Source organism: Dicentrarchus labrax, unplaced genomic scaffold (genome assembly GCF_905237075.1).
Source record: "Dicentrarchus labrax unplaced genomic scaffold, dlabrax2021, whole genome shotgun sequence".
NCBI lineage: Eukaryota > Metazoa > Chordata > Actinopteri > Moronidae > Dicentrarchus > Dicentrarchus labrax.
In genome coordinates this window covers 23,771,141-23,799,071 of record NW_026136723.1, presented here as the reverse complement: position 1 = coordinate 23,799,071, position 27,931 = coordinate 23,771,141, and the positions used below count along the sequence as shown (strand labels likewise).

General features: G+C 40.5%; 1 protein-coding gene across 2 annotated transcripts in view; it reads left to right on the top strand.

The window, feature by feature from the left end:
* nfatc1 (nuclear factor of activated T cells 1) overlaps nucleotides 1-27,931 on the top strand; it is a 44,184-nt gene extending 16,253 nt beyond the window's left edge. Inside the window, exons 7-11 of one of the 2 annotated variants that reach the window (XM_051391487.1) lie at nucleotides 8,499-8,554; nucleotides 11,430-11,562; nucleotides 13,896-14,507; nucleotides 21,053-21,169; nucleotides 26,154-27,931. In XM_051391487.1, coding sequence (XP_051247447.1) covers nucleotides 8,499-8,554; nucleotides 11,430-11,562; nucleotides 13,896-14,507; nucleotides 21,053-21,168 — 917 coding nt within the window. In that variant the 3' untranslated portion in view covers nucleotide 21,169; nucleotides 26,154-27,931. The remainder of the gene's footprint in view (nucleotides 1-8,498; nucleotides 8,555-11,429; nucleotides 11,563-13,895; nucleotides 14,508-21,052; nucleotides 21,170-26,153) is intronic. The other variant, XM_051391488.1, reaches the window with a different exon arrangement.

Here is a 27,931-nt window from a genome sequence, read left to right as displayed (position 1 = left end):
GCATATAAAAAAACCATGCAACTCATCTCTGCTTTCACCATCCTCACGTGCAACTGATGAAACTCAATATGCTTTTATTGTTATTTCACTCATGCCAAAGCAGAGCTCTGAGAAACGTTTTTAACGACCAAACTCATAAATCCACAGTGGTGGATTTCTTTGCCATCAAGAGCTTAAGCATTAAATTTTTTTTACCAATGGACAATTTTCCTGCAAATTTTCCAATAAAGCACACTCAGAAAATACCGTTCACAAGAGCTGCGGCAACAGAGCATGTGAGCACTGACATGTTGTGTGTTTGCATGTTTGTGTGTAAGAGTTTCCCTTCTAATTACAGGCAGAACGGGTCACCCTGCCTTAGGATGCTGCCAACAAACTAAAAGTTTCATTTGTTTTGGTTTCTGTTTTAGTGTCCGATGGTCTAAATGATGTTTCCACTCTGCTGACAAGTGAGATTCCTGTGTTTGTGTGTATGTGTGTGTGAGAGAGAGAGAGAGAGAGAGAGAGAGAGGAAGAGACAGTGACAGCAAGTGTGTTCTTGTGTGCAGTTTCATATTCATGTTTTTGCGTGGGTTGTTGTTGCTACCCATGAGTCAAGCGGAAGGAAATCCCTTGTTTCCCCCATAGAGACGCACTCTGTCACCTGTTCCTCAGCCAGAGCACAACATCTGAAAACAGTAACCGACCCCGGCCCCTCCTGTCTCGATGCCGCCTCGGTAGAAACACTGAGATAGCATCAGTTTAGTTGTCACTCCTGGTTACAGCCAATCAGTCATAAGAGATTACCGTACGGCCTCAGCGCCGCAGACATCGGCCTGTAATCTAAACCCGGCTCAATCACACCTTGCCTTCATTTGCCCCGGGTCTGCCCTGAAGATGCTGTCTCTGATAAGTCACAGTCACTCCATTTGGGAAATTAGGACCCGCCGTCCTTTATTCACCTCTTTTTATTGTGGTTCAGCGTGCTTGCTGGAGGAGTTCTCAGATGTAATTTATTGTCTGTTGGTAAAAGGCTTTAAAGGGCCAAAATCCAAAGAGGAATGAAAGACAGAGTGAGAAGATTGAGCACGGCGTGGAAGCTGAAGAAAGAAAGAGTCCGACCTTTGTTTCGGAGGATATATTGGCAGAAATGGAATATGATATTCATATGTGTGTGTTCAAAGTTCACCACAAAATGAATAAAAATACCTAAACACTGGTCCTTTAAAATGAAACATCGAGGCGTGAGAACCAGACGGGTCTAAGTGACATTTGACCAACTTTACAGGAGAGCCAACACAGAAAAGGACCATACTTTGTCCTCACTTTGTTTATTAGATTTAATCTTTAACATCAAAACTTCATAAACAGTAGAAGGAGCTCACCAAGAGCTTTCATTTGATATATATAACACATTTTTGGTTCTCACCTCTCGAAATTCAACTTCACATGTAGGAAGAGAGCAGAGTGGGGTGGCTGTGAGAGTAGTACTAATGACTGTCCTGTGAAAAGCATGTGTCATGGAAATGTCATTATTTCATTTGCAAAGAAAAAAAGCCTTATTTTTCATTTTCAGCTTTGTGACAATACATCAGCTAATATAATGGGTTGTTTTTAAATGTCAAAATCATCCAATTTGGACGTACATGCTTTTCATTAGACAATGCTTTGTTATGTTTGTAAAGTTTCCTACTATAGTATCTTATAGCAGAGTGAATAATATAGTAAATATTGGTGTTGGCTCAGTAGAGGATACGATCGGTTTACACTAAACAAAATAAAAGTGAATAAAATACATCTTAATGAAGTAAACAAGACTAGACTAAACTGAAACATGTGTAACAGTAACAAAATGGTCTTATTTTAAAGGTCCACTTACTAACTTTCAGCTGAATCTCACAGTCTTCATTCAACAAATGGAGCTGATCAATGGATCTAAACTAAAGTATTATATATCATACAAGTTATCAGCCTAAGCTACTTGCCAGTAATCAAATGATACCATGTATTCTTTATTAATTTTCATATATAGATGTTTTAAAATCTATAAATTGAGACACACGTTCTTACTTCCTGTTTTGTTACCTGGTGATTGGAGTCACTTGGAGTCCACTTAGTTGCAAGTCAGATTTCAAAGTTCAAAACAAAATTGTGTTTTTCACTGGTTAAAACCAATAAATGCATAATGTTGTACATTGGAGACACAGGATTTAAAGGGTTAAATAAATACTTTATATATGCATTGTCTTTTGATAAGGATCCGAGTAACAGCTGAACTAGCAGCCTTCAACATATGAGTGATAGTTTATAAAAGCAATGATGCAGTAATCTGAAAATAATGCACACTGTCCAGCGTGTCCTTTATAACATGGTCATTATATAAAGGGTATTATTGTAAAATATAGTCTACTATCTCTTTATTCTTTCTTATTGGTTTCTTTCACTTTATGTATTTCTGCTTCCTTTCAGTCTTTTTTTAATAAAATGTGGTTTTCTGCTCAGTGTTTCCCCACCATGATTGATAATAGCTTAATTTGAGTGAGAGATCCTGGAGGAAATCCCTGCCGAGGAGAAACCCCCTAGTGAAAAGAGCGCTTTCACATCTGGCCTGTTGCACTGGACAGCTGCCTGGTCTGCTGCAGTCAGTATCACTGTGAATAACCATTTCCCTGATCCATCAAACTCCTCAGCTTTGGAGTAGCTGTGTTTTTGTTGAACCGTCTTCATCACCTGTCCGTCTCTCTGTGAGCGTCAAGCAGGTAGAGAGACCTGGGCGAGCTTTCCGTGGCTGACATGTCTAATAGTTCTTGGCCAGAGCAGCAGCAGCAAGTAAGAGGATCTGAAAATTAAACTGTGAGAGGATTATCGTGCTGCCAGATGGTGTCTGGAGTTACCTGTAGAAAATTACAGATAACCATCCTCCTTTAAGCCCATGAGAGCTGTGAGCAGGACGGCAGTAATGATGCTGTTTTTAACAATGTGGTAGCTCAGTTAGCTTTGCTGGCTTTGAGCAGTGGTTTTGTTTTGAGGGAGGGTTGGTCAACAGGCTTTGGTTTCATTGCATTCATAGGACAATGACTTCCACTTGAAGTCGTTCAGTGGTTTGGCTGCCTCTGACACTTCTGAGAACAATGGCTGTTTTCATAAACAAATCAATTACAGCCACATAAACAGCGGGGATTATGTTTTCATAAATTACAGTGTATGATTCATAAAAATTGCAGGCCCGTTTGAGAATCTCCAGAGATTGATTTCTTGATGAAAGCGCTGCTTTGCATCCAGATGACGTTGTGCAGTGACAGGCGCCACTGTAGCTGTAAGTAGCGCTGTTGCAGAGTGGATGTCAAGTATGTCCTCCTCCTCTGTTGCTGCCATGTATCAGCTCAGTCGCCACCCTTTCCACACCGCAGCGGCTTGCATGCAACTTCCAAAATCCACGTGTTTTCAGGGCGGCAGGAAGGAAGAACTTTCAGTCATCAGTCAGAGGACAAGGGAACTCTTTCAGAATGCCACATGGGCCTGGGTAGAGCATGTGTTTATATTTACTGTACGTTATGAGGGCTTGGGCACATGCCACCCCGCTGTTTCACTCTGGGCACCAAAGTCTCACTCCACCCAGCTCCAATTAAGGAGCACAAGGAGCTGTTTGATTCCCTTTATAAACCCAACATGACAAATAACTGTATTGTATATTGTTTGATCCCCCCCCCTTCAGCTACTCTGTACAGCACACCACCGCTGTGCCATTGACTGCTCTGTGTTATGTCTGTTCTGAGAAAGTAATGATTTGTATAGACCATTGCTAACGAAATGTGAATTGTAAGACTTCTGTGAGGTTGGGCCGTAGCCAAGGCGAGTGGAGCTTGGGCGTTGTGAGAGTTGGAGAGGGGTACTGGGTTTATGGTCGGGGTGGTTTTGGAGAAGAGGTTTTAGGCTGAGTTGTTTAACTCAGATAATATTGGATATTATCCAGCACAGTGGGCCAGGGAGTTAAAAACCATATTGTGCTCGCTGAAATTTGGTAGGAGGGGAACTGGAGAGTAACTGCTGCTGAAGTTTTTCATTGGATCAGTGCAGGCGTTGCGCAGATGTTGCCCTATAACTCTGGAACATTCTGTGGTTATCAATTACATTCTGTGGTTATCAATTATCCGGTACACTCTTTTCAAACAAAGGCATCCCACGCATTCAACTTTTCAAAGCTCTTATTTTTTCAGCTTTTGAGAAGTTTCCTGGCAATAGGTAGCTGGGCACAGAAAGCAAAGAGCTAAATTTAATTTTTCTATCTCTCTGCATCGATGTGAAAAATGATGTCAGAGACAGAGAGAGAGAGAGAGAGAGAGAGAGAGAGAGAGAGAGAGAGAGAGAGAAAACCAGACAGATAAGGAGAAACAGAGAGAGACATAGAGGGTGATCTGAAAAACATGTTTACCTCCTGTGGATTGACATCGGCTGCAAAGGCTTCCCTTCTGGAGAGGTTCCCACATTGAAGAGAGGCAGCGAGAGACAGAGTAGGAGAGAGAATAAAAAAGACAGAGACAGACTGGCAGATTGAAGTTTTAGTCAAACAAACATTTTTTTAGAGGCAGAGCTGCTTTCATGGAGGAAGAAATCATCTCATTGGTTGAGCTGAACTTCAGTGGGTTTGAAGTTTTCTGGCTTACTGATCACATCTCGCTCTGAATTTGAGAGATGTTTTAATCAGAATAGGATAGAATAAAACATTAAAGGGTTTTTAAGAAGTGAGAAGTTGACTTGGTACACACAGAATATGCCTTTGCAACATAAAACTAAAATGGACACTGTGTGCCAGCAGAGATCCTGTACAACTTCCTGTACGACAGACTGTTTTCCTTTTCATTTCTATTGTTTACACATAGGCTTCCTTGCAACATGGTCTGCAAATGTTGTATTTGATTCATAGTACCACAAGCTAGCCAGATGTCTGCACCTTGCTGTGCCCCAGTCACAACTGTCCCAGAAAACACTGTGCTTTTGTTTTAGCTAGCTTTGTATTTGTTTAAGCACATTTTTTTCTGAGGTTTGAAGCTGCAGAATTTGGGTTATCTGTCACCAGTAATCCATTGTTCCATGTCTTTATAATAAAAGGGAAAAGTCTGGTTTGCTCTGGTCCGTTAAGATGCATTAAGATGTTAAAACACCAAAGTCCCACCAGAAAAATCGTCTTTGATCAGATAAACCAATCACGTCGTAGTGCCAGAAGGTTTTAAGTTTTCACCCTGTAAAACTGTTTCAATGTATCTGCAATATGGCCCCTAGTGCGTAGTTCTTCTCATTTCTAATTGCAACACAACTGCAGACCTTTTCTCCTGCTTTGTGCAGCCGCAGCAGACTCTTCTGTTTGATGCTCTGCAATAACTGGCAGTGAAAAACAGGTTGTTCAGGTTGTTATAGATAATAACCTGTGTATAATTACTGTCAGGCTTAAGCGGAATGACAGATTTGAAACATTTGAAACAGTGTTGAATGATAACTGGTCACGGATATCATATTTTGAAGCCTCTGTCTCCAGGTGCTATTTGACATACTCAGACACAGAGAAGAAAATATGGCCAAGAATGGAGGATGCTAAGACCATAATTGTGTAATTATCAACAGCTGCACTGGAAAAGTGACCAAATTAGGATCGTATAGTATACTCAAAAAAGTCTATGCATTTACAAAACTGAGTGTTCATGAGATTGAAAACATCTCCAGAATCAACAGCTCTTCATTCAATTGTCCATTACAGATACAATACAGTACGATGCGATACAATATAATATAATATGATACAGCACAATATGATAAGATACAGTACAACATGATACAGTACAATACGATACAGTACAATACAATATAATACAGTGCAATACGATACAATACAATATGATATGATACAGTACAATACGATACAATACAATATGATATGATACAGTACAATACGATACAATACGATACAGTACGATACAATACATTAAGATACAATACAATACAGTGCAATACGATAAGATACAGTGCAATACGATACAATAAGATACAGTACAGTATGATACAATAAGATACAGTACAGTATGATACAATAAGATACAGTACAGAACGATATGATACAATACCATACAATACAATATGATACTGTACAATATGATACAATAAGCAGTCCCTCCAGAAAAACGCGATTATGCGATCGCATAATTCAATGCATAATCAGCCAAAGTCCGCATATTTATGCAGGGGCCACATTTTTTCAAATACGCCGCACTTTTGCCGCATAAATTGCCAATTTCCGCGCAAAATATGAGGGGCTTGCATTTCATAATCCATGCATTTTCATTGCAAAAAAGTCACATATATCTTAGCAGAAAGTTAAAAATGTTGCGTTTACTTTACTCAAGAGCAGCCATTTTCCCCTGTTGCCATGGGAACGTTATAAAGTGACGTAATTACGCGACGTAAACATCATCGAAAAGCTGCAAACCCCGCGATGAAAACCTTACAGTTGTAAGTATATTAGTAGTATGTAAATTTACGTTACAGTAAGAGATTGCACTTTGTGCATTGGAAGCACTTATTTTAACAGAAGATGTCTGTTTTGTATAGCTACCTCTGTAAAACAGGAAGCACACATTTTATGTTTTTATATTTTATTTATTCATTTTTACACATGTTGTAGCATATTCCTTTTGTAAAGCTACAGAACTTGTTTGACTCATCAATGTTTTGTAAGTTTGAGCCATGTGTTAATTAAGGTCTGAAATAAAACAAGATGAGAACTTAAATATTCCCAGCACTTTCTGTGATGTAGTATGCTTGCTTATCATAGGAAGTGATAAGAAATGACTCTTTACATTAAGGTAGTAGCCTAGTGAGAACAGGGTGTTGGGGGAATCACTTTTTTTTTTCTTTTTCATCAAACCGCAGTTTTTGCAAGTTCCTGCAATTTTTGCAAATTCCCGCAATTTCATCGCATACAATTGCATAAATATCCCGCAAATTCCATAGAATTTTTTAAGAAACATGTCGCATAATCAAGGATTTTTGCCCGCAACAATCACAAAAAAACTATAAAACTGTATTTTTCTGGAAGGACTGAATAAGATCCAGTTCAGTATGATACGATACGAAACAGTACAATACCATACAGTATAATACGATGCAGTACGACACAACACAATATGCTGTAGTGTCCCCATAGGGAAATTTGTCTTGCATCCAGTGGCCGCCCCTTATTTTTGGTTATTGGCATTAAAAGCCCACTGTATCTCTGCTCTTTGGTGAGTACATTGTATGCACACATTTCAGAGATTTGGCCATAATTCTGGTTGTTTTTTTAATTTAGTTTTTACCTTTGGGGATAGAGGGATTCCTCTCTTTTGATATTGCTTCGCCCTGAAGAGCAGCTAAAACTTAAATCCACAAGAGATCAAAACAGGTTTCCAGTGTCTTGTCAGGCATAATAGAAGTTGTCAGTTCCAAGTTGCACCTCACCTCACCTCACAACTCAGAGTGCTACCCCATCCATCTGCACCGTGCTGTCTGCTCAATTCACTTTCTCCACTTATCAAACTGCAGACAGCCTGTTGAGCAGCACAGCACACATCTCAGTTAATTTTCTTCAAGAAAGTTTGTCCACAGCTGACCTTTTTTCTTTAAACTGCAGTTTCCTTTCCACGTAAAGTCATTTTCACAGTCATTAATGTCTTTTTAAGGCCTTGTTAATGAGTCAGGGGTCTAAAGAAATTGCAATGGTTTCCTTCTGTGTCTAATAAATTGGTAAAAATATAGTTTTACTCACACCTCATTGGGCAAAATGACAAATCAAACATTTTTTAACAGGGCTGTGTTTTCCGACAGCTCACATGATGCCTCGTTTTATTGCCTGATGGGAAAACCTCTTTATTGTGGCAACTTTAAGGAGAAAAAAACACATTACCAGAAAAAAACGAGCAAATACCAATACCATTTAACAATCATTATATGGGGATAACAGAAATATTCCTATGAGAACACAAGAAATAAGAAAGTTTTGAGAGTCGAGGCGAGCTGTCAGTTTCCAGTCGCTGGTGTATTAACGAGCAGACCAGCTGCTCGAGCATGTTGGGATTCCACACAGCGATGAAGTCAAGGTTTCTCTCATCCACCAAAGATGTCCCTCATCTCTTTGGTATGACTCTGGTTTTTTTAGGATTGCATCAGATTTCTCTCTCTCTGTCTGCGTCTATGTCTCTCTCTCTCTCTCTCTCTCTCTCTCTCTCTCTCTCTCTCTCTCTCGTCGTCTCTCTTTCTGCCTCAGGATTGTTAGACTGAGGATATGAGCTCATGAGTGGCAGGTCAGACAGTATGACGTGTGCAATACCCTCAGCTCTCTGTAGCTGTTTTATATATACCACTGATGTAACAGATAATAATAACATAATAGATAATAATACTCATTCCATTTCTTCATTTCTGCTGGGAGCCAAGTAGGTGGATTATTTCCCGATTTGTCATTAAAAACTCTCTTTTTCTTTTTCTTTCAGATGGTCACCACCTCTGGGAGACTGAGGCCAAGGTTGATAGAGACGCCTCAAAGTCTGTAAGTGATACATGTGACGCTGTTATCGTGACGAATCTGGTCTCATTTCAGGATTAAAGCACTGAAGCAGCTGTTCTCAATCATTTAACTAAGTGGCAAAACATTTTCAACGTTGACTTGTAAAAAACAAACTGATGTCTAAATCAAGTGAGCTGAGAGTGAACGGAGCTGATAATAACGAGTCTAGATCAACACTACGTCTGGACTTTTATTAAACCCTTTACTTTAAAGGGTCAGTTCACCCTAAATGCGAAAACAAACACATATTTATTTGTATATTGATCTCTAATAGTAGCCAAACATACATATATATAGATATATTTTAGACTGCTTCTGTTTCCCTGTTTTATCGTCTTTGTGCTAAGCTAGGCTAATCAGCTGCTGGCTGTAGCTTGTCGATTAGTGTCAATCTTCGTATCTAACTCTCAGCAATATAATACAATCACCTGAAAATTAGACTTTGTGTTTTTGTTACCCTAAAATGACTACAGAGGGAGCGGGGTCCTCTTCCACAGAGGCTGCCATGTTGAACCGCCATGTTTGTTACAGTAGGACAAACCAAACACTGGCTGTAGATCGGGGCGCCGTAGTTTCACGCTTGGAAGGCTGAGATGTGTTCAAATGGTTGCAGTCTGCAACTTCAGATGCCATTAAATCCTACAAACAAGGTGGTCTTCTCAAGCATATTAAGAGCACACACACACACAAATAGAAGAGTAACTATGATATGACTGTAGGTTTCCTCAGCCCGGGGGCAGAAGCCCTCGGGGGGAAACAGCAGTGTTGTGTTTGAAACGTGTGGAAAAGGTTTTCGAAAGTTCAACCTTCAACCTGTGGGAGTTTGCACTTGGCAGTGTGTCCTGTCTTGGCCTGTGACACAGAGAGAGAGAGAGAGAGAGAGAGAGAGAGAGAGAGAGAGAGAGAGAGAGAGAGATGTAGTGGTGGGAGTCTGGGAGATAGACGAGGGGATTAGAGGGTGTCTATATGTGAGGCACCGCACCTGCTCCCAGTGTCTTCCTATTGCACAACATACACACTTTCTCTCTCTCCCTCTTTCACACGCACACTCACAGACAGTGACTGCTGGGACACATCTGTCTGCTTGAATAGACAAAGGGCCTCCCTCCCTCCCTCCCTCCCCTCTCAGCCCAGTCTGCTGGATTGGTCCCATTTTAAACACTGATGCTGCCTTGGCCAGGTTTAACCTCTGCTGTTCCACCACAACAGACCAAACCACAAACACAGAATACTTCACTGCCTCCGTCACCTGCACACGCTGACCTTCCCCCAAGAGGGAGTTAGATGAAGGATTGATTTACTTTTAATTTCAAGAATTACTTACAATTAGATTCATCAGATTACTCATATAAACGCAGATAAATGGTCTTGCAGGTAGAGTCCAAAAATGCTCCTTCATGCTCAATTTGTCTCATTTTTCCTCCTCCCTTTTACATGAGACAAATTACTTGTGTCAGGTAAAAACATCTCAGTTCTAGTTTTGGTGATTTTCATGCTTTTTACACAAATTGAAGGTCCTCAGTGGGATTTTACAACACATGTGCACATAAAACTTTCAAAAATAAGTGAATGATTTCACTCTTGCATGTTATGGTTTCAAAACTAAGCCTGTGTTTTTTATTAATATCTGTAAATTGACATTTTGGACAAGCAGCAACGCAAGTGAAATGCTGCAAATATTCCGGTTCAACCTGGACACAGTTTACGCTGTGCAAATCCTGAACCGTTTCCAGAGTTTTTATCAGCTAATTCCATGAGGGACAGATGGATGGTGGTGAATAAGAGAAAAGGCCTCATCTGGCTTCACTTGACTTTACGACTGTAGTGATTTAATATAACGTTTGTCAGCTCTCACCTGTGCTTGTCAGGGGCAGCCGTCCTCCGACGCACAGTTTTGTAGACAGATGACTTCCTCCCTGGCTACTGAGGAGCACCTCCAACACACTCAGACATGTATATTCACAAACACACACACATATGGAGCTAATATGGCCACAGGCTGAACTCAACATGGTCGTCGCTCCTGGCCTTCGCTCTCTCTCTCTCTCTCCTCAGACAGCAGGAAGCTCTGCCGGGGAAATAAACTATCTGGACAATCCCGAGTTCAATTTATTCATATCAGCTGAGTGATTCACTGTGCAAACAACCACGGCTCTCTTTAACCTCACTTCATGGTCTCTTTGTGGCTCCCTCGTTTGGGATTACAACCAGATTTTCTGATTTTATCCACCGCCCAGAAAAACACACACAACTTCAGGCTATGGATTCAAAGGGAGGAAGATTAAGCGAAAACAAGAATGAGACAAAGATATAATACAAATAAATAGACAATGTTTCTGCATCTTAAACCACAAAAATGGTTCATTTAGCATTCATATCTGTGCTCTTGCAGTTCCTATAATGCACCAACTAATGCATTCATTCATCTAAATGAGATTTCTTTGCACATTTTACTGACTTTATGTATGAAAGTGACCAGCAAAAATCACCTATTTTGTTACTGACATTTGCAACCAGCTTTTTGTTTATGTTTAAGATAAGTTTAAATAACACTTTATTCATTCCCAAGGGACAAATTAAAAGTTACAGCAGCACCAGAAGCTAAAAGATAAAGATACAAAAAGTGTAAACAACATAAGCATAAAATAAACAAACTCGAACTGGATAAGATTACATTAAAGATAACTGCAGATACAAAATAAGTCAAGGAACGTATACAGTAAATAGAAATGACCATAAATCAAATTAGAAATCTTCATACAATACAATAAGCTAGGCATCAGCTCTTTGTTTACACAAACTATATGAATGCACGACTTCATTTCACTCATGTTTGCGACGTTTTCTTTCGTTGCAGAATTCACTCCTCGTTGAGATCCCTCCCTATCGCAACCAAAGGCTCTCCACTCCGGTCCACGTGAACTTCTACGTCTGCAACGGCAAGAGGAAAAGAAGCCAGTACCAGCGCTTCACCTACGTCCCCGCCAGTGGTAAAGCTCCTCCTCCTCATACACATTTACTACTTCTTAACTAACAGTGAGTGACCAGGTAACTTACAGATTGTGGTCAATACAATACAGTAGCTGCCAGCCAATCACTGCAGCTGATTAATGATATACAGCCTCTTTCACTGGAGTTTGGTCTTGGGTTGACGTTTGGTGAAAAGCCTGTCACCAGAGTGCTTCACAGACATTACATTTTCATACAAATGTAACACCAAAATAAGGAATAACCCACTTATTACCTCTAAGCACATCCTTGCTTATTCTGCATTTCTTTTACTCTCCTGTCATCACCGCAGCACTTCACCGCTCTCGGTTTTGCTCTCTGCCTTTCATATCCCAGACTAATTAGAAACATTTTTGCCAGCATTTTACATCTGAAGACGAGAACAAACAGTTTGTTTTCCCCCTTGTCTGGTGGTTTTGCTTGGGAGGAACAAAGCAATGCTATTATTCCTTCATTGTAAAAAGAGAAAAAAATCTATAAAATCTGTTCTTTTCCATACCTGTAGCTGCATGAATGCTGCAGTGACTGGGCACACAAGGGTGGGGAAGGGGCATGGGAAAAGCATGTTATTTGAATAGAGAACCTATTGCCAAGCTAAATATAAACACTGACCCACCAACTGAAATGTAAAAACCGCTGCTAATTGCACTCCGGGCTTGGAGTGAAAATCCAGTGGGTGGTTCAAAGCTGCGATTCAAGCGAACTGGCCCAGCCCTGTACGTGGGCGACGGAGAGCCCCACTGTGAAAGTGGAGCATTGTCCTCGGGATGCAGAGAGCGTAAGGGAGGGAGAGAGACTGGGGGGGACAGCTAGTCTGGTCAGTGTCTCCTAAAGGGCGAAAGTCTGTGTGAACAATATAATCTGCCAGTCTGCAAGAACCAGGAGAGAGTCAAGAAAAGTTTCAAACAAATGGGCCGAGTGGAAAAAAATTAAAGACTAAATTGTTCAATAATGAGATATATAATATATAGTTATATATAGTTTTTCCTGTATTTTAAATCACGTCACTTTAATTCTTTTTGAAGCAGCAGGTGTTGCAACAGCTCGTACAAAAACAACAGATTTATTTTTGGACCTGCATTACACGTGGCTGATTTTCACACTCCGGAAACCCGGGGGCACACTCTCTTTTGTGGTAGCACAAACATTTGCACTTCTTTCTGTGCATCTGCCTATCCGCCACAGGCAGACAGACACACTTCCTCCAAACGGGCCCAAAATAGGGGTGCATGTGCTATTTTGGTGCTGTGGTTGGTGTAACCATCTCATCGCAGTTCCTCTTTTACAGTTGTTGACAGTGAAGGCTTCACTAAGGCATGACGCGTCCTAGTTTCACTCTTTTTTCGTCAACTTAGCTCCTCATTCAGCCCGGTACAGATTAAAAATAACTTTTTAAAGCGGTTTCCCTAAGAAAGGGGAATCATGAAAAACTAAATGAACAACGTGTATCAGTAAAATATGAGAATAAGAATTGCAGAAAGTAGAATAAGGTCAAATGATTCACTGCGTCAGCTTCGATTTCAAGCACATGCTTCATATTATAATCTAAAACAGCTTCAGTGCAAAGAAAAGAAAGGAGTGGATCCAGTTTAGTGATGCAGTGATGAAGCTCGGGGTCAGAGCTGTGCTGTCGTTTGCTTGTAACTGGACTGAAACGCTTGTTATATAAGATGGATGTCGTGTCAGAAGCTGCGGCAGATTGACAGCCCACATATTTAAAACTTGGTGTCAGACATGTTTTACACTGGAATCTGGACGGGTGGCCAGGATGCTGGCGACTGAGAACAAGCCCTGCCTCATTTGAACTCTCGCTCGTACGATAACCACAATCCTCAAACACCCCGAAAGCGTCCATTTTGTCTTTTTCTGCTACATCTTGTGTTAAAAAGCAGCTTTCACGTTCAGTTAAACTTCTCCTCTTTGACTCAATGAGCGTGCAGTAATTTATTTTAAATTGCTGAACCCTGCTGAGCATGAAGCTGCTGTTACAGAAACATATTTCATATCGCACATTTAGTGGGTATTAGCACCAGAGCAGGATCCAAAGAAAATAGCCATTTTATTATAGAAGCAGCTGGATGTTTCTCATGTTGATGAGTCATCCACTTTTTTTTTTTTCCTGCTTTTTTCTACCATTTGAATATTTTCAGCAGGGTGGGAGAACTCAGGCCCAGACACAGAGTCTCATTGATGAGAGTGTTTGTTTGGCAGCGGGTATCCTAGCCACAAACCCACTCACTCACTCACACTTGCAGGAAGGTTGGAATATTTACTCATTTAGCTTTTCCTTCTGTTCTCCCTCCTCTTCTCTCAGTTCCAACAATAAAGACGGAGCCACATGACGACTACGACGCCCCTCTGGTGTGCAGCCAGCCCGGTCCCGGCCTGTCCTTGCACCCAAAGCAATACTTCCCCCCTCAAGTCATGACCCCGATGATGACCCCCGACCTCAGGCCGTGTGTGGTGGGCGGGGCTTACTCTGTCAGCCAGCCAAGATTGGCAACCAAGCCCTCCTCGCTGCCCTCCTCGTCCTCTCCGAGCACCAGCCCCAAACTGCACGACCTGTCGCCGTCGCCCTTCCCAAAGTGCCTCCCTGCCGCCCCAGCAGTCCAACACCCGGGCCAACAGTCCCCGATCTCGCACGTCTCCATCATCCAGGAGACACCCGGGCGCTACCAGCCGCCCAACCTCTACCCTCCCAGCAGCTGCTCCTCCTCTCCGACCTCGCAGCCCTCCACCCCGACTGACGCCCCTTTCTCTCCCACCCACTGCATGACACCAGGCAGCACCAGCCCAGGAGCTCAGCAGCACCCCAAAGTGCCAGAGAGGGGGCGGGCCTCCCTTCAGGAGGACGGCAGCCCCCCGACGCTCGCTGTCAGCATCAAACAAGAACCACAGGAGCTGGACCAGATGTACCTTGATGATGGTGAGTTTTTGTTATTATACAAAATGATGCTTTTATAACTCTCTAATCCAGAGTATGGAAACAATGATAATGTGAACACCCCATCCAAACTCCTAATTAACTAAACAAAAAGGTTTTATATCTGCAGCTGCTGATATTTGATCAGTATCATATGACTCACCGATCACTTTTCCAGGAGCTGAAACTTTTGGCCTTCAAAAGTCAGTCTGGAGCTTTTGTTTTGGAGCAAATCTCCTCAACCTTTTGTCATTTTGGGGAAAATTTAGTTTTCTTGTCAAGAATTAGATGAGAATACTGATACTGATAGTTAGCTTAGCTTAGCATAAAGGCTGGAAATGGGGAAACAGTGAGCCTGGCCCTGTCTGAAGGTAACAAAATCCTCCTACTAGCACCTTTAAAGTAACCTTTGAGCGGCATCTGGACTTGAAGAATCCATCTCGCCAGACTTCATTTTATGCGTTAAAGGCATGGATGTATTAAGACGAACTGGATCGGGCGTCGGGCTGCGTTCATTCCTCTGGAAGCTGCTCAGTGGCGCATGAAGCCAAAACTGTTTGAAATTGCAAATTACCCATCCACATGCTTCCACATTGTGCGGCTCATAGAGCAAACGGACAAGAGACTTTCGCCGGTCGAGACGCTAACTTTATCTATTTACTCTATGTAATAATGCGGCTCTTGTAGACTTTCCAAATGTTGTTGGACTGAATGGATTAAATTCAGATAGTTAAACGAGTCATTGCGCGAGGGCGTTGATGCTAAAAAACTATTATCCACCGTTTTACAGTGGTTTGGCCACTATGTCGAACCGGCTCCAGAGTCCAGCGCTCTTTCTGTGGGTTTGGTTTGTAGCCATACTACAGTGGTACTGGACCAGTCAGCATCCTTTGGAGGAGCTACTGGCAGGTGCTGTGGTGTGGGGCTGCCGAGAAGACAGCAGTGTCTCCCGTAGAGATTAGTGTAGATGCTGCTACCATCAGTTATAGGCAGTTATAGAGTGTTTCTTCATTAAAAGAAGAGCATAGAACGGCACTGAAGGTCTTTTTCCTAGATTAGAAAAGGTGTTTTCACTATTCTCCTGAAGAGTTTGATTATGTTATATGGTTCGTTGATTTGATTGGTTGAAATTTGCCCGTTATAGATGATGATAGGCAGACGTTTCATCCAATCACCTGCCAAGTATGTTTTTAAGGTTCCTGCCCTCGTCAAAAGCAGTTTCCAGCAACAACTTCCCACATAGTTCTGTGTAGCAAACCACCTGGCTCACTGAAAGCTCACTAATTAACATGTTATTATCTCGTTCCACACAAAATTTAAGCATAAAAACGACACATGCTTTCTTTGTATCTATAAACTCTCCGTAAGAAAGTATATTTTCAAAAATGTTATGTCAAGTAATTTCTCAATGCAGGACAAACAAACATTGCAACCCATTTGACCTATAAAGGCTGAAGAAAAGTTTTTTTGAGGGATGGAAAATCTAATCACACTAATTTATTGTAACTGAATTCAGCAGGGAGATCTATTCAGTAGGTGTTTCTGTTGGGTAACATGGTGACGTGTCTTTCTTGTGAAACTATGATATCACTGTTTATGTCAGTTATAGTATTTTGGTGTGGGAGTGATGACTGTGCCAAAAAGGTTTACCACTGCTGTTGCACGTCTTTAGACTTTATGTGAACAGAGGCTGTCAAAAGCATTTTTCAATATCTCTTTTCAAATTCTACTTTCCATTGCACTCAGCTTTCTTCTAACTTCTGAGGTAATTAGATCAAAGAAACCCGGTGGTCTAGTATTTGATATATACGACTTTAAACCCTAAATGTTACAAGCCTGCCTAAAGCTCGCTGACATAATAAATACAGTTTTTTTGTGACCCCCTTTATTTATCTCAGAGAGAGCAGGGTTTTAGGAGCACAAACTTTATGATCTCACTGCTCTGGCCCTCTGCGCTCACCGCTGAGGTTCGGGGGCCGTGCCCTCTGCGCTGCAGTGATTTGAAATAAATTGGATAAATGATCTTCCTCGAGGCAAGACCAAACAGTCCCTGGCTGTGTGCACGAGTCCTGTGGAGGAAAAGAAGTGAAATAGATGAAGAAACACTAACCAGCAGCTATCAGCGGACAGAGAAGCGGGGCTTTGATCTGACACCAGAGCCCCTGCTGAATCGTCTGGCCGAGCTTCCTGGCGATGGCGAGTGAGACGCTGTTGTCGGGCCGCAGACTGTAGGACTCAGACTGTTCCCGTACTACTTCCTCTGAACAGTCTGGGTAAATACATTAACACTTGTTAGCACTGTCTGCGGGGATATTTGGCAGGCTAGAGCAAAAAAGAAAGATTTGATTTTGTAATTATGCTCTTGCTGGTGCCGCAACTGCTCGTGTCTCTCGAGGATTTCTTTGTTTGAAACCAGGTGTAGTTAAAGTTAAATCTAAGTCTGTAAGTACGCCACCATAACCATAATGGATATGGAGGAGCTGGGCCTCCAATTACACTTGTTTTCACTGGCAAATTGAAGGAAATTTTACTAAGCATTCCAAACTTAATGTGGCTTCTCACTTCATTAAAACCTCTGGCAGAGTTTGATACGACTTTTTGCTTTATGGCCTCGCTCAGGTGTGATGTTACTGTAATTTTAACTCAAACCTGCGATATCTGAGAATTTTAGAGGAGCTGAGACACTGACTGTCATTAGCAGTATTCAGTGTTTTTGGGCTGTAATTGAGTATATAATGATCTGTACGTTGTTGCCAGCAGTCAAGGTTACTCATTGGCATTTATTTATTTAATGTAGCACGATTAAATTTAATTTCAGAACAATTTGACCTAAATGATTTAAGTGAATACTTAACCACTTATCCTGTCAAGTAACTGCAGTTATAAATTAAAGTCACACAGTCAGGTGTTTTGGATCTCCCAACCGGACTTTGCTGTTGCCCTCTTATCTTGAATCAGACCTGATATCTTTTCTCTGTTTGTTCAGCCCTCTCATATTCATCAGGATCCCTCTCTGTGACACATTTTTTCACACCGTCACAAACATGTCCGCTCATGGAAAGTCTGAATCGCGTTGTCTGCCCCCCCTAGCCGCATCTATAGACTGCAGCAGGGTGCACGGTCTGAGCTCCACTCGCTGCTGAGGCTGAGGGAGATGGAGGCCGGCCACGCCGCCATAAAACTTGCTGACTGGAGAGGTTTGCATGCTTCCCTTTGGCTCAGAGAGAGTCTGGAAGAGGCGGCCAAAGCCATACGTTATACTGCACAGTAGTGTGCCGAGGACTTTTGTCAGCGGTGAGGTAACATGAGCAAAACGTGCATTTCTAAGTCAGATCTGAGCCAAAAGGCATTACGAAATGTTTTTTTATGGCGTGTTGTGGCCTTGTTAGATGTCAGAACAGCACAATTGATGACCAGAGACTTTAGATGATCATAGGAAAAGTATTTGAGAGTGAACTTGTGACTAAAATTTGACTCTATCTGTCTGATTATATGCAATAAAACCTACTTCGCTTCTTCAAACTATTTGCAGCCACAGCTTCCAAAAAGAAGTAATGTTCATCGTTAGTTTGTAAGATCAGAGCGTAAAGGATTTTCACCCTGACTTTACACATTGCCACAATGAATTATCAGCTGTTCTTTTTATTAGTTTGTACTTAGCGTGGTACCTCATCATCGGTTTATCACATATTCTTCAGCATCCAACATCTGTTATGTATTACTTGTTGTCAGTTACAGTTATTGATGCATTTCTTAATACAATCAGTGGCCAGAAAAGAAAGAGGAAAAAAAAGCACCAGTATGATGTAATGCAGTGTAACAGCCCTGCAATTAAAAATGACCTCACTTTAAAAGTGTAGTTTTTGTAGAGACTACTTTCGTTTTACTCTCCTGCTTTAGGTATTTGTGTGTTGACTGCATGGTGGTGGACTGAATTAAAACTTTTCCACCTGATTTGAATATATGGAGGATCAGAAACACAGATTAATACAATCTGATACAACAACAACAAACACCACAGCCTCTATAATGTCCATAGAGTTTCATTTTATAGATCTTATTTGTTAGATTTTACTAAAACAATGCAGACAATCACTGTTACACTGATCCATGTTGAACCATCATGTTTCTACAGTAGCCCAGACGGCCTTCAAAGCCACCTTAGTTTCTTCGTTCTTCCTTAAAAATTCTGATTAAAACAACTAAACAAATATAAAACCACAGATAAATCATGTTTATACAAGTGTCGGTTTGTGTATTTATTGTACGTCGACAACAAAAACAGATTGTTTTGTTGTGCTGAGCCTTTTTCTTCTGGTTACTCAGTGTTTAAAGAACATTGTGGTAATATTTTGCTGACGTCTTTCTCCCTTTCTATTATTCTATTTTCTTGAGGCCTACAACATGCTATTGTCCAGACATTTTATTTTTAAATAATACCTGGGTTAAAAAAGAATTATTGGCAGAATCTGCGGTGAACTAGAGAACCGCTCTGTGGGACTGACTTGCAGTAACCCAGTAGGAGCCTCTTTATGTGGGCCAAGAACATCTCGTGGCTTGTGGCCTGGACTTGACGTGGCAGTAAACGGGGTGGCGGGTGGTGGTGGTGGTGGTGGTGGGGGGGGGTGTTTGTGGTGTTCTCTGCCCCCCAGCCTTTTTTCTCTCATTGTCCCACTGGTCCCTCAGCTGATTTATTCCCAGTGTTCAGAGGGAGTGTTGAATATCTCGCCGGCTGATCGGTTCCTCTGTAGTATTGTGTTATTGCAGGCCCGGATCATGTTGACGCGTTTCAGACCCTTGATGAGGCAAACAGCGCTGTCCTGCTAATTGTTTGGGAGTTCCTCGTTTGTCGGGGGTTTCCTGGTTCGAGAGCCGGGCTGTATCAGTCAGCTCCAGCTGCTGTGGACCTCCATGGGACAGGAAACCAGTTCCTGGATTACTTCACATCAAACCCCACCTTCCTCGTTCTTGAGCAACTGTAAAGTTTGAGACCAATTAATTCAACATCGCAGTGCCTTGTGTTGAATTAACAGCAATGCAGTGACGTTATTCGAAGACGTTTGTGGGTTTTATGTCATTATATTACATGCATGATTTAATAAACCACAAATAATACAGTATACTGCAAGTTCATTCAGTGGTTCCCAACCTAGTGGTTAAAGAACTAAGTGACATATTTTATAGATATTTCATATTATATGCAAAGCATAACAATCAATTAACCCAAATACTGAACACAACTACTGCACGGAACGTGTGCAAAGCATATTCCTGTGAATATTGTATTAGAGATAAGATTTCCTTTATAATTAACTGTATTATGTATTTCTTTTATTTTAAACAATCATACGTACTTAAACCCTCTTTTCGACAAATCATTGTGTTTCTTGTAATTTTCTATTAGATCCTTTGAGGCTGTTCAGCAGAGAGTGGGTTCAGGTCTTCACCGTGAACTTTCTTTCTCGTAGTTTATGTTTATAGCTTAAAGAATTCTCTAAACTTCAAAAATAACATTTTCATTTAGATTTCCTCACACAAATTAATAAAATACTGAGATATAGGCGTATCGTATTTGTTTCTTTCTTTCATCCCTTAAAATCAAGAAGGCCTCACAACCCCTTTAGTAGCTGCTCTGGAGCTTTTGATCATATCAATAACGGACTTTGAACCTCAGCTTTTAAGCCAACATGGATGAGACATCAGAAGCGTTTTTTTGACAACGTGGGTAAACTCCATCAGCTGATTAAGATCACGTGATATGATGGAAACCTCCAGATCAGTTATTAAATAGAGCTTGTTAAGATTGTTTCCTTACTATTATCGATTTATTATTTTAATCTCATCATATATTTTTACAAAAGTAGCGATCCCTACAGTGACACCTAAAGAAGTTATTTACTTTTCTTAAATTTTAGTAGCAGTTGAATCCAGTTATTTATTTCTGAATGACAAACAGTTTATTACCCCACTCCTGGTGTGAAGCGTCTCTGTCACTCGACTGTCTCGTCAGATCGATGTGACCAGAGAACACATGACACAGATGTCACACTGGTGCTGGGCCTATTTTAGTACTTTGTTGTAAACACACTTAGAGATCAATGGATTGACTTTTTTTTTTCAATTAGATCCTCCACATCAAATGTGACAGCCCAATGAAAAGTGGGCCATGGCAACAGACGCACAAACAGTGAATGTTGTGGCCTCAGTGGGACAAAAGATAAAGTTTTACTGGCTGGCCTTCTTTGTTTTATATCATAATAAACTACTGAATCTGACTGAATTCTGTCTTTTTACCTTTGCATTATTATGTGAAAGCTATCCCACCACATATGGCTCACGATGATGCGTAAGGAAAAATATCTGAAGGCCATAATTCACCCGTGATTTTGATAGTTAGCAGACAGCTGATGACATGATGTGGAGCTCTGACAATATCTTGATGTCCTAAATTTACAGCCGACGTCCAGGCTCGATGCGCGCGTTGAGAAGTCGGTGTAATAACTTCCCCTTGAGGTCTGAACTCAAAGATTATATCCTTCCACCTCCAGATGCGCAGAAGGTCAAAGCCAGATCAAATAGAGGAGAGGAGGTCAGTCAGTTCAGTCTGGGCCGGGGAAGAGCACACATGGCAGCGGAACGACACGCTGTAGCAGGGTGGAGATGAGGTTTGAGTGTTTATTTCTTCTGGTTCAACTATGTCTTTTGGTAATATTGGTCATATTCTCACATTCACATGGTTGGTGGCTGATGATGAGCTCTGGTAGAAAGCATCTTGCATTACCGTATACACAGAAAAATAGACCATTGTAATCCTACTGTTACCATAACAGAGGTGCTACTGATCCTGATGAAAGTGACGCTAAAGTCTCCGGGAGTTTAGGTTTAATTCACTCAAGTCAAGCCTCATTTAAGGAGAAGAATTCATTCTCTTAATGCACTCCACATGAATATCAAACAGATGAGTTTACACATTTGTCTGTGATGTATTACGCAGCTAAAATAAAGGTCAAAACCTTTGCCTGTTTTAGCCCATTACCTGTAAAACACAAATAGAAAGTTTCCAGATTTTTCTACCTTCTGTCTCAGTACACAAGCAGTATCAACTTGCAGGGACCTGAAACTTATTTGAGATTGTTAATTCATCATAATTATCAACTTGTCCCCTTTATCCATTAATTAAAGTTCCATTATTGTTGCACGAAATGTCAGTCTCACTTGAGAGTCAGTTGCCGAAAAACAAAACCGTTATGCTTTAATACAGTCTTTGCTCACAGCGGCATTATCACACATAGTGCAGCTAACTCCAAGTTGATTTTGATGCTTTATTGGAAATACTATAAACTGCCTGAAACCTGGAAAAGTAACAGAGAAACTTGGTATATGATACATAAGATGTGGTAAGTGGGATAAGACATGCAAAACCACCGGGTTGGTCCTTTAAACTCCAGATTAGTATTGCACATTCGTAAAGTTTTTGGGGGCCTCACAAGAGATTTGAGAAAGAATGGCCTAAATCGAAGCAGCAGAGCCCGAGATGTTTTGACTTATTACTCCCTCGTATGTGTCGAGCTCCAAAATCCTACAATTCCCACAATGCAACCAATAGCATAATTTTTGTTTGACGTTCTCTGTCAGTCTTTCAAACCCCTTATCCTAGTTTATAACACAGGCTTATAGAAAGCTCCCTCCAGGACCACATTATACAACTGTTTTCACCAACACATTCTCGCTCCCAGCTCGTCAAATACTGCAGCTGGGTCAGTGACCCACTTCAAAATGTGATGCTGTAGCTGCCCCTCGTCCGCCATTTTCTGGACCTGCAGGGTCCCACAGTCACGTTAGCAACAATTACTGTGCGATATCGGCAACTTCTGGGCAAGTTAGGAATAATAAATGTGCAACGTCTGGTTGCATTTTCAAAATAAAGCTTGTTATGTGTTAACATTATGAATTTCTTGTTGTTTGGTTCGGTTTACACAGCAACAGCTGAGAAACAAGCCAAATATTCCTTAATATAATCAAATTCTCTTGTATTGAGCAAAAATATCTGCCATTGGGTTAAGACAGTTTTGCTTGGCTAAAATTCCTAAATCTAGCATAAAAGTCCGGCCACTGAAAGATTGTAATGGGCCGAAGTTTTTATTCGAGCAATGAAAATTTAGTTATTTAAGACAGACTTTATTATAATAAATATTTTGCTGACTTTATTGAGCTGAATTTAAGTATTTGTACGTTAATCCAAGATTAATAAGAGACACAATTAATTAGACACAATTACTTTAAACAACATAATAAAAAACGTGACTGTCTTAAATTAAAACAATGAAAAACTAAACATCTGCTACTTTTACAACACTGTTCTCTTAAACTGAGATATTGTGCGAGTGGTCTTACTCTTAAATTAAGGAAAATAATCCTCTGCTGGGATATTATGCAAACCACTGTTGTAACTGGTAACTGGTTAAATCTAGCTCAGTATTAGCTGTTATAGATGAATTAACAAGATTATTTTTCTTTTTAGACAAAAAATAAGACTAATTTCTCATCATTTTTACTTTCTTGAGAGTCCTTTTTTGCAGTGTAGGCCAATAAAACTACTTGGTTAGGATTAGGAAACATTACTTAAGTACATGAATAAAACGTAACTGTTACTTCAGAGAAATTGTTTACTTTTTGAGTTTCACATGGGACACAAACAGCGGCTTCCTGGGGGAGCGGAGGGCCCCTGACAGAGCGGCAGTGTTTGACAACGTGGGAGTAAGACTGGGTTGCTTTTCACATGCTGAGTTTTACTCCTCCTGATGAGTAAACTGACTTTTTTATGTGTAAAACTGGCGGAGCGCCCCTTTAAGAGTAATCCTTTAAACACGGAGGATGAGTATATCCTTTTTTGGCCCTCCGTTAAATCCAGAGGAAGTGATTCAGAGCACCTGAATATAAATGTCACTGCTGTCTTGACAAGAATCTTCCACGCTGCCAAATCCTTGACAAAGACATATTGCTGCGAATCTCACCCTGTCCTCATAGTCGCATAATAGGTTCAGTGTGTTTTTGTGACACACTCATGTGAGTTCGCTGCTGTGACTGTAGTTATCAAACCTCTCAAGAGATTCTTCCTGTTCCTTTATTCATAGCAGTCGATCAGTGAGCCAAACACATTAACCTCATGTCTAGACGAGTGTAACGTATCGCTCTGTGCTCTGTAATTGTAAACAGCTTCAAGTCAATTTGGCTGATTCGTTGTTCAGAAACCAAGTTTTGGACACACACATTAGTTGGAATATTTTTTTTATTACCTTATGTGATAGTCACACATTTATATGTTTGTGTTTTTTTTTTACCATGGCAGCCACCTGCACACTTCCAGACAGCTGGGGTTTTTCTGTGTGTGTGCGTGGAATTGTTGCGAGGCACGTACACCCCATTATCTTCTCTGTGATAGGAAGTGAGTGGTATTTCTGGTAGGAAGTGGCTGTGCCAGTGCTGGGTCACCGAGGGAAGGGCTGCTCTGCTGCCTGCGATGAAAATAAACATTTATTAAAAAAAAAAGAAGTAATTCCATTGTGTGGAGGGGAATCTCAGGTTTCCAGGCTGCTTTTCCAGTCAGTCAAAGGGAATTCCTCCCTCGGTCTGCTGGCTCGGGTTCTCGGGGGCTGGCTCCAGGGGTGTTCCCCTTCCCGCCGCACATTTCTCATCCTTGTGAGAGCTGAGTAAGGGGTCGGATGCTGAACCTGGACCCTGATTATAAAAGTGAAAATCTGATTAGAGAGGGAGGAACTGTGGAGACTATCTCTTCAAAAGTTATAAACGAGTTCACAGATAAGAACGGTGAAAGCTGATGAAAAATGAACCGTCTCAGTCGCCTTTAGGATAAAAAAAAAAGAGTGATTTGTCATTTTCTGTGTTATCAGTACGTTGATATCTATATATTTCCCTGGTTTAGCTTCAGCCTGCCTGCTCAGTTGCTCTTGGATCATCACCCCCTCCGTCAGCCAAAGAACACAGCTGATAAAAACAGATAAACAAGTGCACCTGGATCCTTTAGAGACAGCAGGAGGTTGCATCATCTCTCTTGATAAAAAAAAAAAAAAAAAAAAAGGTCTGGGGATCTCAGATATAGAGTGATTCTATTAGGTTGGCTCAGAGGAAATAACAGGTCCTATAGAGCTCAGAGAATTGTATTTATTGTAGCTAAAAAAGGTACCTTAAAGCTGCACTAATAAATATTTTTATTTTTATATTAACAATGTCACTATGTGTAATGTGAAAGGTGTCACTTGTAGTGATGAAACCACAAAGAATCCTTTATCTCTGCAGATCCCCTCAGTTCTGTGGAGCGTCTTCCATCTTCCTGTTTTGGTTCAGTCTCACCGCTTTTATCAGCGTAGTTTCCAGCAGCATGTGGCAGCTATTTACAGCCAAATCTCTGACTAAATGGTTCCCGACATAGATAGAAACTTGGGATCTTATTTCTGAAAAAAATATGTGTGCTAGTTAACGATAAATAATCTTTTGATCCCGTCTGAATTGAGCCATGAACTACACATATGATGTTTGTCAAGTTAAAACCCAAAAGTCACACGAATGACTCATGCTAGCCCTTACAGTCTCCTTTTGCAGGGCTGCAAACAGGAAGACTACCTGTGGCATCCCTCGTTATAAACACATATGTGTAATTCATGGCACAGTTTGAATGAGATCAAAAGATTATTTCTCTCGTAACTGATACCGTACCGTCCAACATACGTTCTCATTGTGGAGACACCAGAAGGGGAGGGACTTTAATGCCTCTCTTTAATGATATGTCAGTGTTGTGTTTACAGTTTGTTGCACTGCCAGAAACATCAGTTTATGCAGGTTTAAGCTCTTTTTAAAGGCCCTGAAAACTGTACATCATATATTCATGAATATAAGCCAACTAAGCAAGTTTGGAAAAATAACTGCCTTTTTTTATTATTTTTTGGGGTTTAAAGTTGGATGGGGCTTCGAGCTGAGCTGCTGCTAACGTTAGGTCAGCTTGTTCCTCTGATAACTTAAGATCCAGACGTCTGATGACTAAAATCCTTCATCCAGTTAAAAACAACCCAGATCTAAACAGTCTATGATAAAAATGTCCGCATGCACAAAGGGGATGTGATGCCATTGACAGACGACCTGTGGAACTCACCGTTACCTGAATAAAATGACAGATTTCTCCGAGTTTGAACATTGTTGGAAACATTTGGGATAATTTAAGTACACAGCTCAATAAAGTATAGTGTTTATAGACATTTTAAATGTGTAAATATTGCATGTAATATCTTTAATACTCAGCTGATAAACTCCATCAGGACTGTGTGTGTGGGTTTGATTGTCCTGGAAACCACAAGTTAACAACTCAGTCATCAGTTTTTGATTCAAACATTTTTAAATTCTGACTCTGCAAGAAAATATCTGACATCACCTTTTTCCCATCCCCACATCCCTAATCTCTAATGTGTGTAATGTAACATCAGCACAAAATGTGATGCTAATTACATCTTTAAAGATATTACATTCAACATTACACTGCACATGCACACACAGTCTGCATGATGACGTTACTCCATGTGACCTCGTAAAGTAGCGTCTCACATACTGATCATCCTTTTCTCTCTTTTTCCTTTGCAGTCAACGAGATCATCAGGAACGACCTGTCAAGCATCTCCGTCCACAGCCACGCGTAGTTTCCCGTCAACCACCAAAACTGACACAGAAAACCAAAACAAAGGGAGACACCAAACACAAATCTGACACTATGCTTTTCATGCTTGGACTACAGCATGCAGGAAGCAGCAGAAGGAAATGCAAGGAGAACAAATGTAAATTTATTGTCCAGATGACCAGGGTCCAACGTGTGCCTTGTTTTTCATATAAAAAGCCTTTACACAGAAATTATCCAAGGAGTACATCACATGACTGACTTTTTTTAAGACATGTAAATTGAGTATGTAGCAACAAACCTGCCATCCCGAACCCCCCACAACAAAGTATGCTTTTAGAGGACCAAAGGTTGTTTTATATGTCTTTTTTGCTGCAGTTTGTAAATGATTCGGTGCCTATGAGTTATGTAATTTGTATATACAGTATCTGTAGTGCTTCAGTTTGCATATCGGGCTTTACAGAGACAGTTTAGAAGAGAAGTGCCTTTTTTGACTGGAAACAGAAATATGTGGCCTGGGTTTGGTTCAGTAATCTTTAAAAGCGAGATAATGTAACATTTGCTGAATAGTGGCTACTGTGGTTACAAATAATAATTAAAGACAGTTTAGCACAAATAGAAAATGATCATAAGGTCAGCAAACTGACAAAGAAATGTCTGTTACACAGTAATATCTATTAAAAAACGTTAGCTGACATTAGCCACCAAAAGCTACTGGTCATACCAGAACAAATGAGGCTTTAACAACAAAACATTGAATTGATCAGGGGGGAGTTTTATTTCCTTTTAAAGTAAACTTTTAATTTGTAAAAGGAAGAATGTGTTATTTCTTCTTTTAAAAGTTGCATAGTCTCACTTTAAATCACATTTGGTTAGTATGTCTGTATGGGCATTTTGCTTGGACAAAAATAAATCAAGAAGAATTAAAATTGAATACATTTTCTGTATTCACAGCCAACAATAAGCACTTAACCACTTAACCTGTGGTATTACTTGTGGTTGTTCCATTAAGACAAGTTACTCTCACTTGAAGTCACGCAACAATGGCTAAACTGTCCAGATGATAAGTTACCCAAACCTCATAGAGTTAGAAATGTCTTAATGCACTCTTACAGCACAGAGTCACAGAACAAGGAGTCGTTTTGTGTCGATTTTTTAAATAAAAAATAACTGACTTGAAAATAACGTGAACTTTGGAGTAAAATGTTGGCTACAGTAACACAGGTTTTCACTTTTATCAAAGAAGAAATCATCTCAGTTTTGACGAAGCTTGACTTTTATTTTTACCTGGAAGCTATGCAACATGCAGGTAGCGTTTAGTCTCTGAAAGAATGTAAACATGCACAGTTGTAACGGAGAAGGTCTCTAATCCAAAGAATACTTAACAACGGTGAACAGCAATACAAATATATAAATTCTTTAATGTTTGTTTTTGTATTTTCATATTTATTCTCTTCGCATGTGCTCTGTTTATTCATGTTTATCATACAGCTTCTTCTACATGCTTTTACCTACATACTGTGGTTAATCTACTAATTTGTTTGCGCTCTTATAGCAAAACTGAATGGGCTTAAACCCTTGTTCCCAGTTTTATATGTATTTATGAGTCTTAATCCTTGTAAGGGCATGAAAGAAGCCATACTGAAATGTTTACCGAGGAGGTTATTGTTAGTCTACAACTCATATTTCTGCTTTGTGATCTTTTTTTTTTGTGTATTTGTCAATAAATAAGCCTTCATCTCTTTAA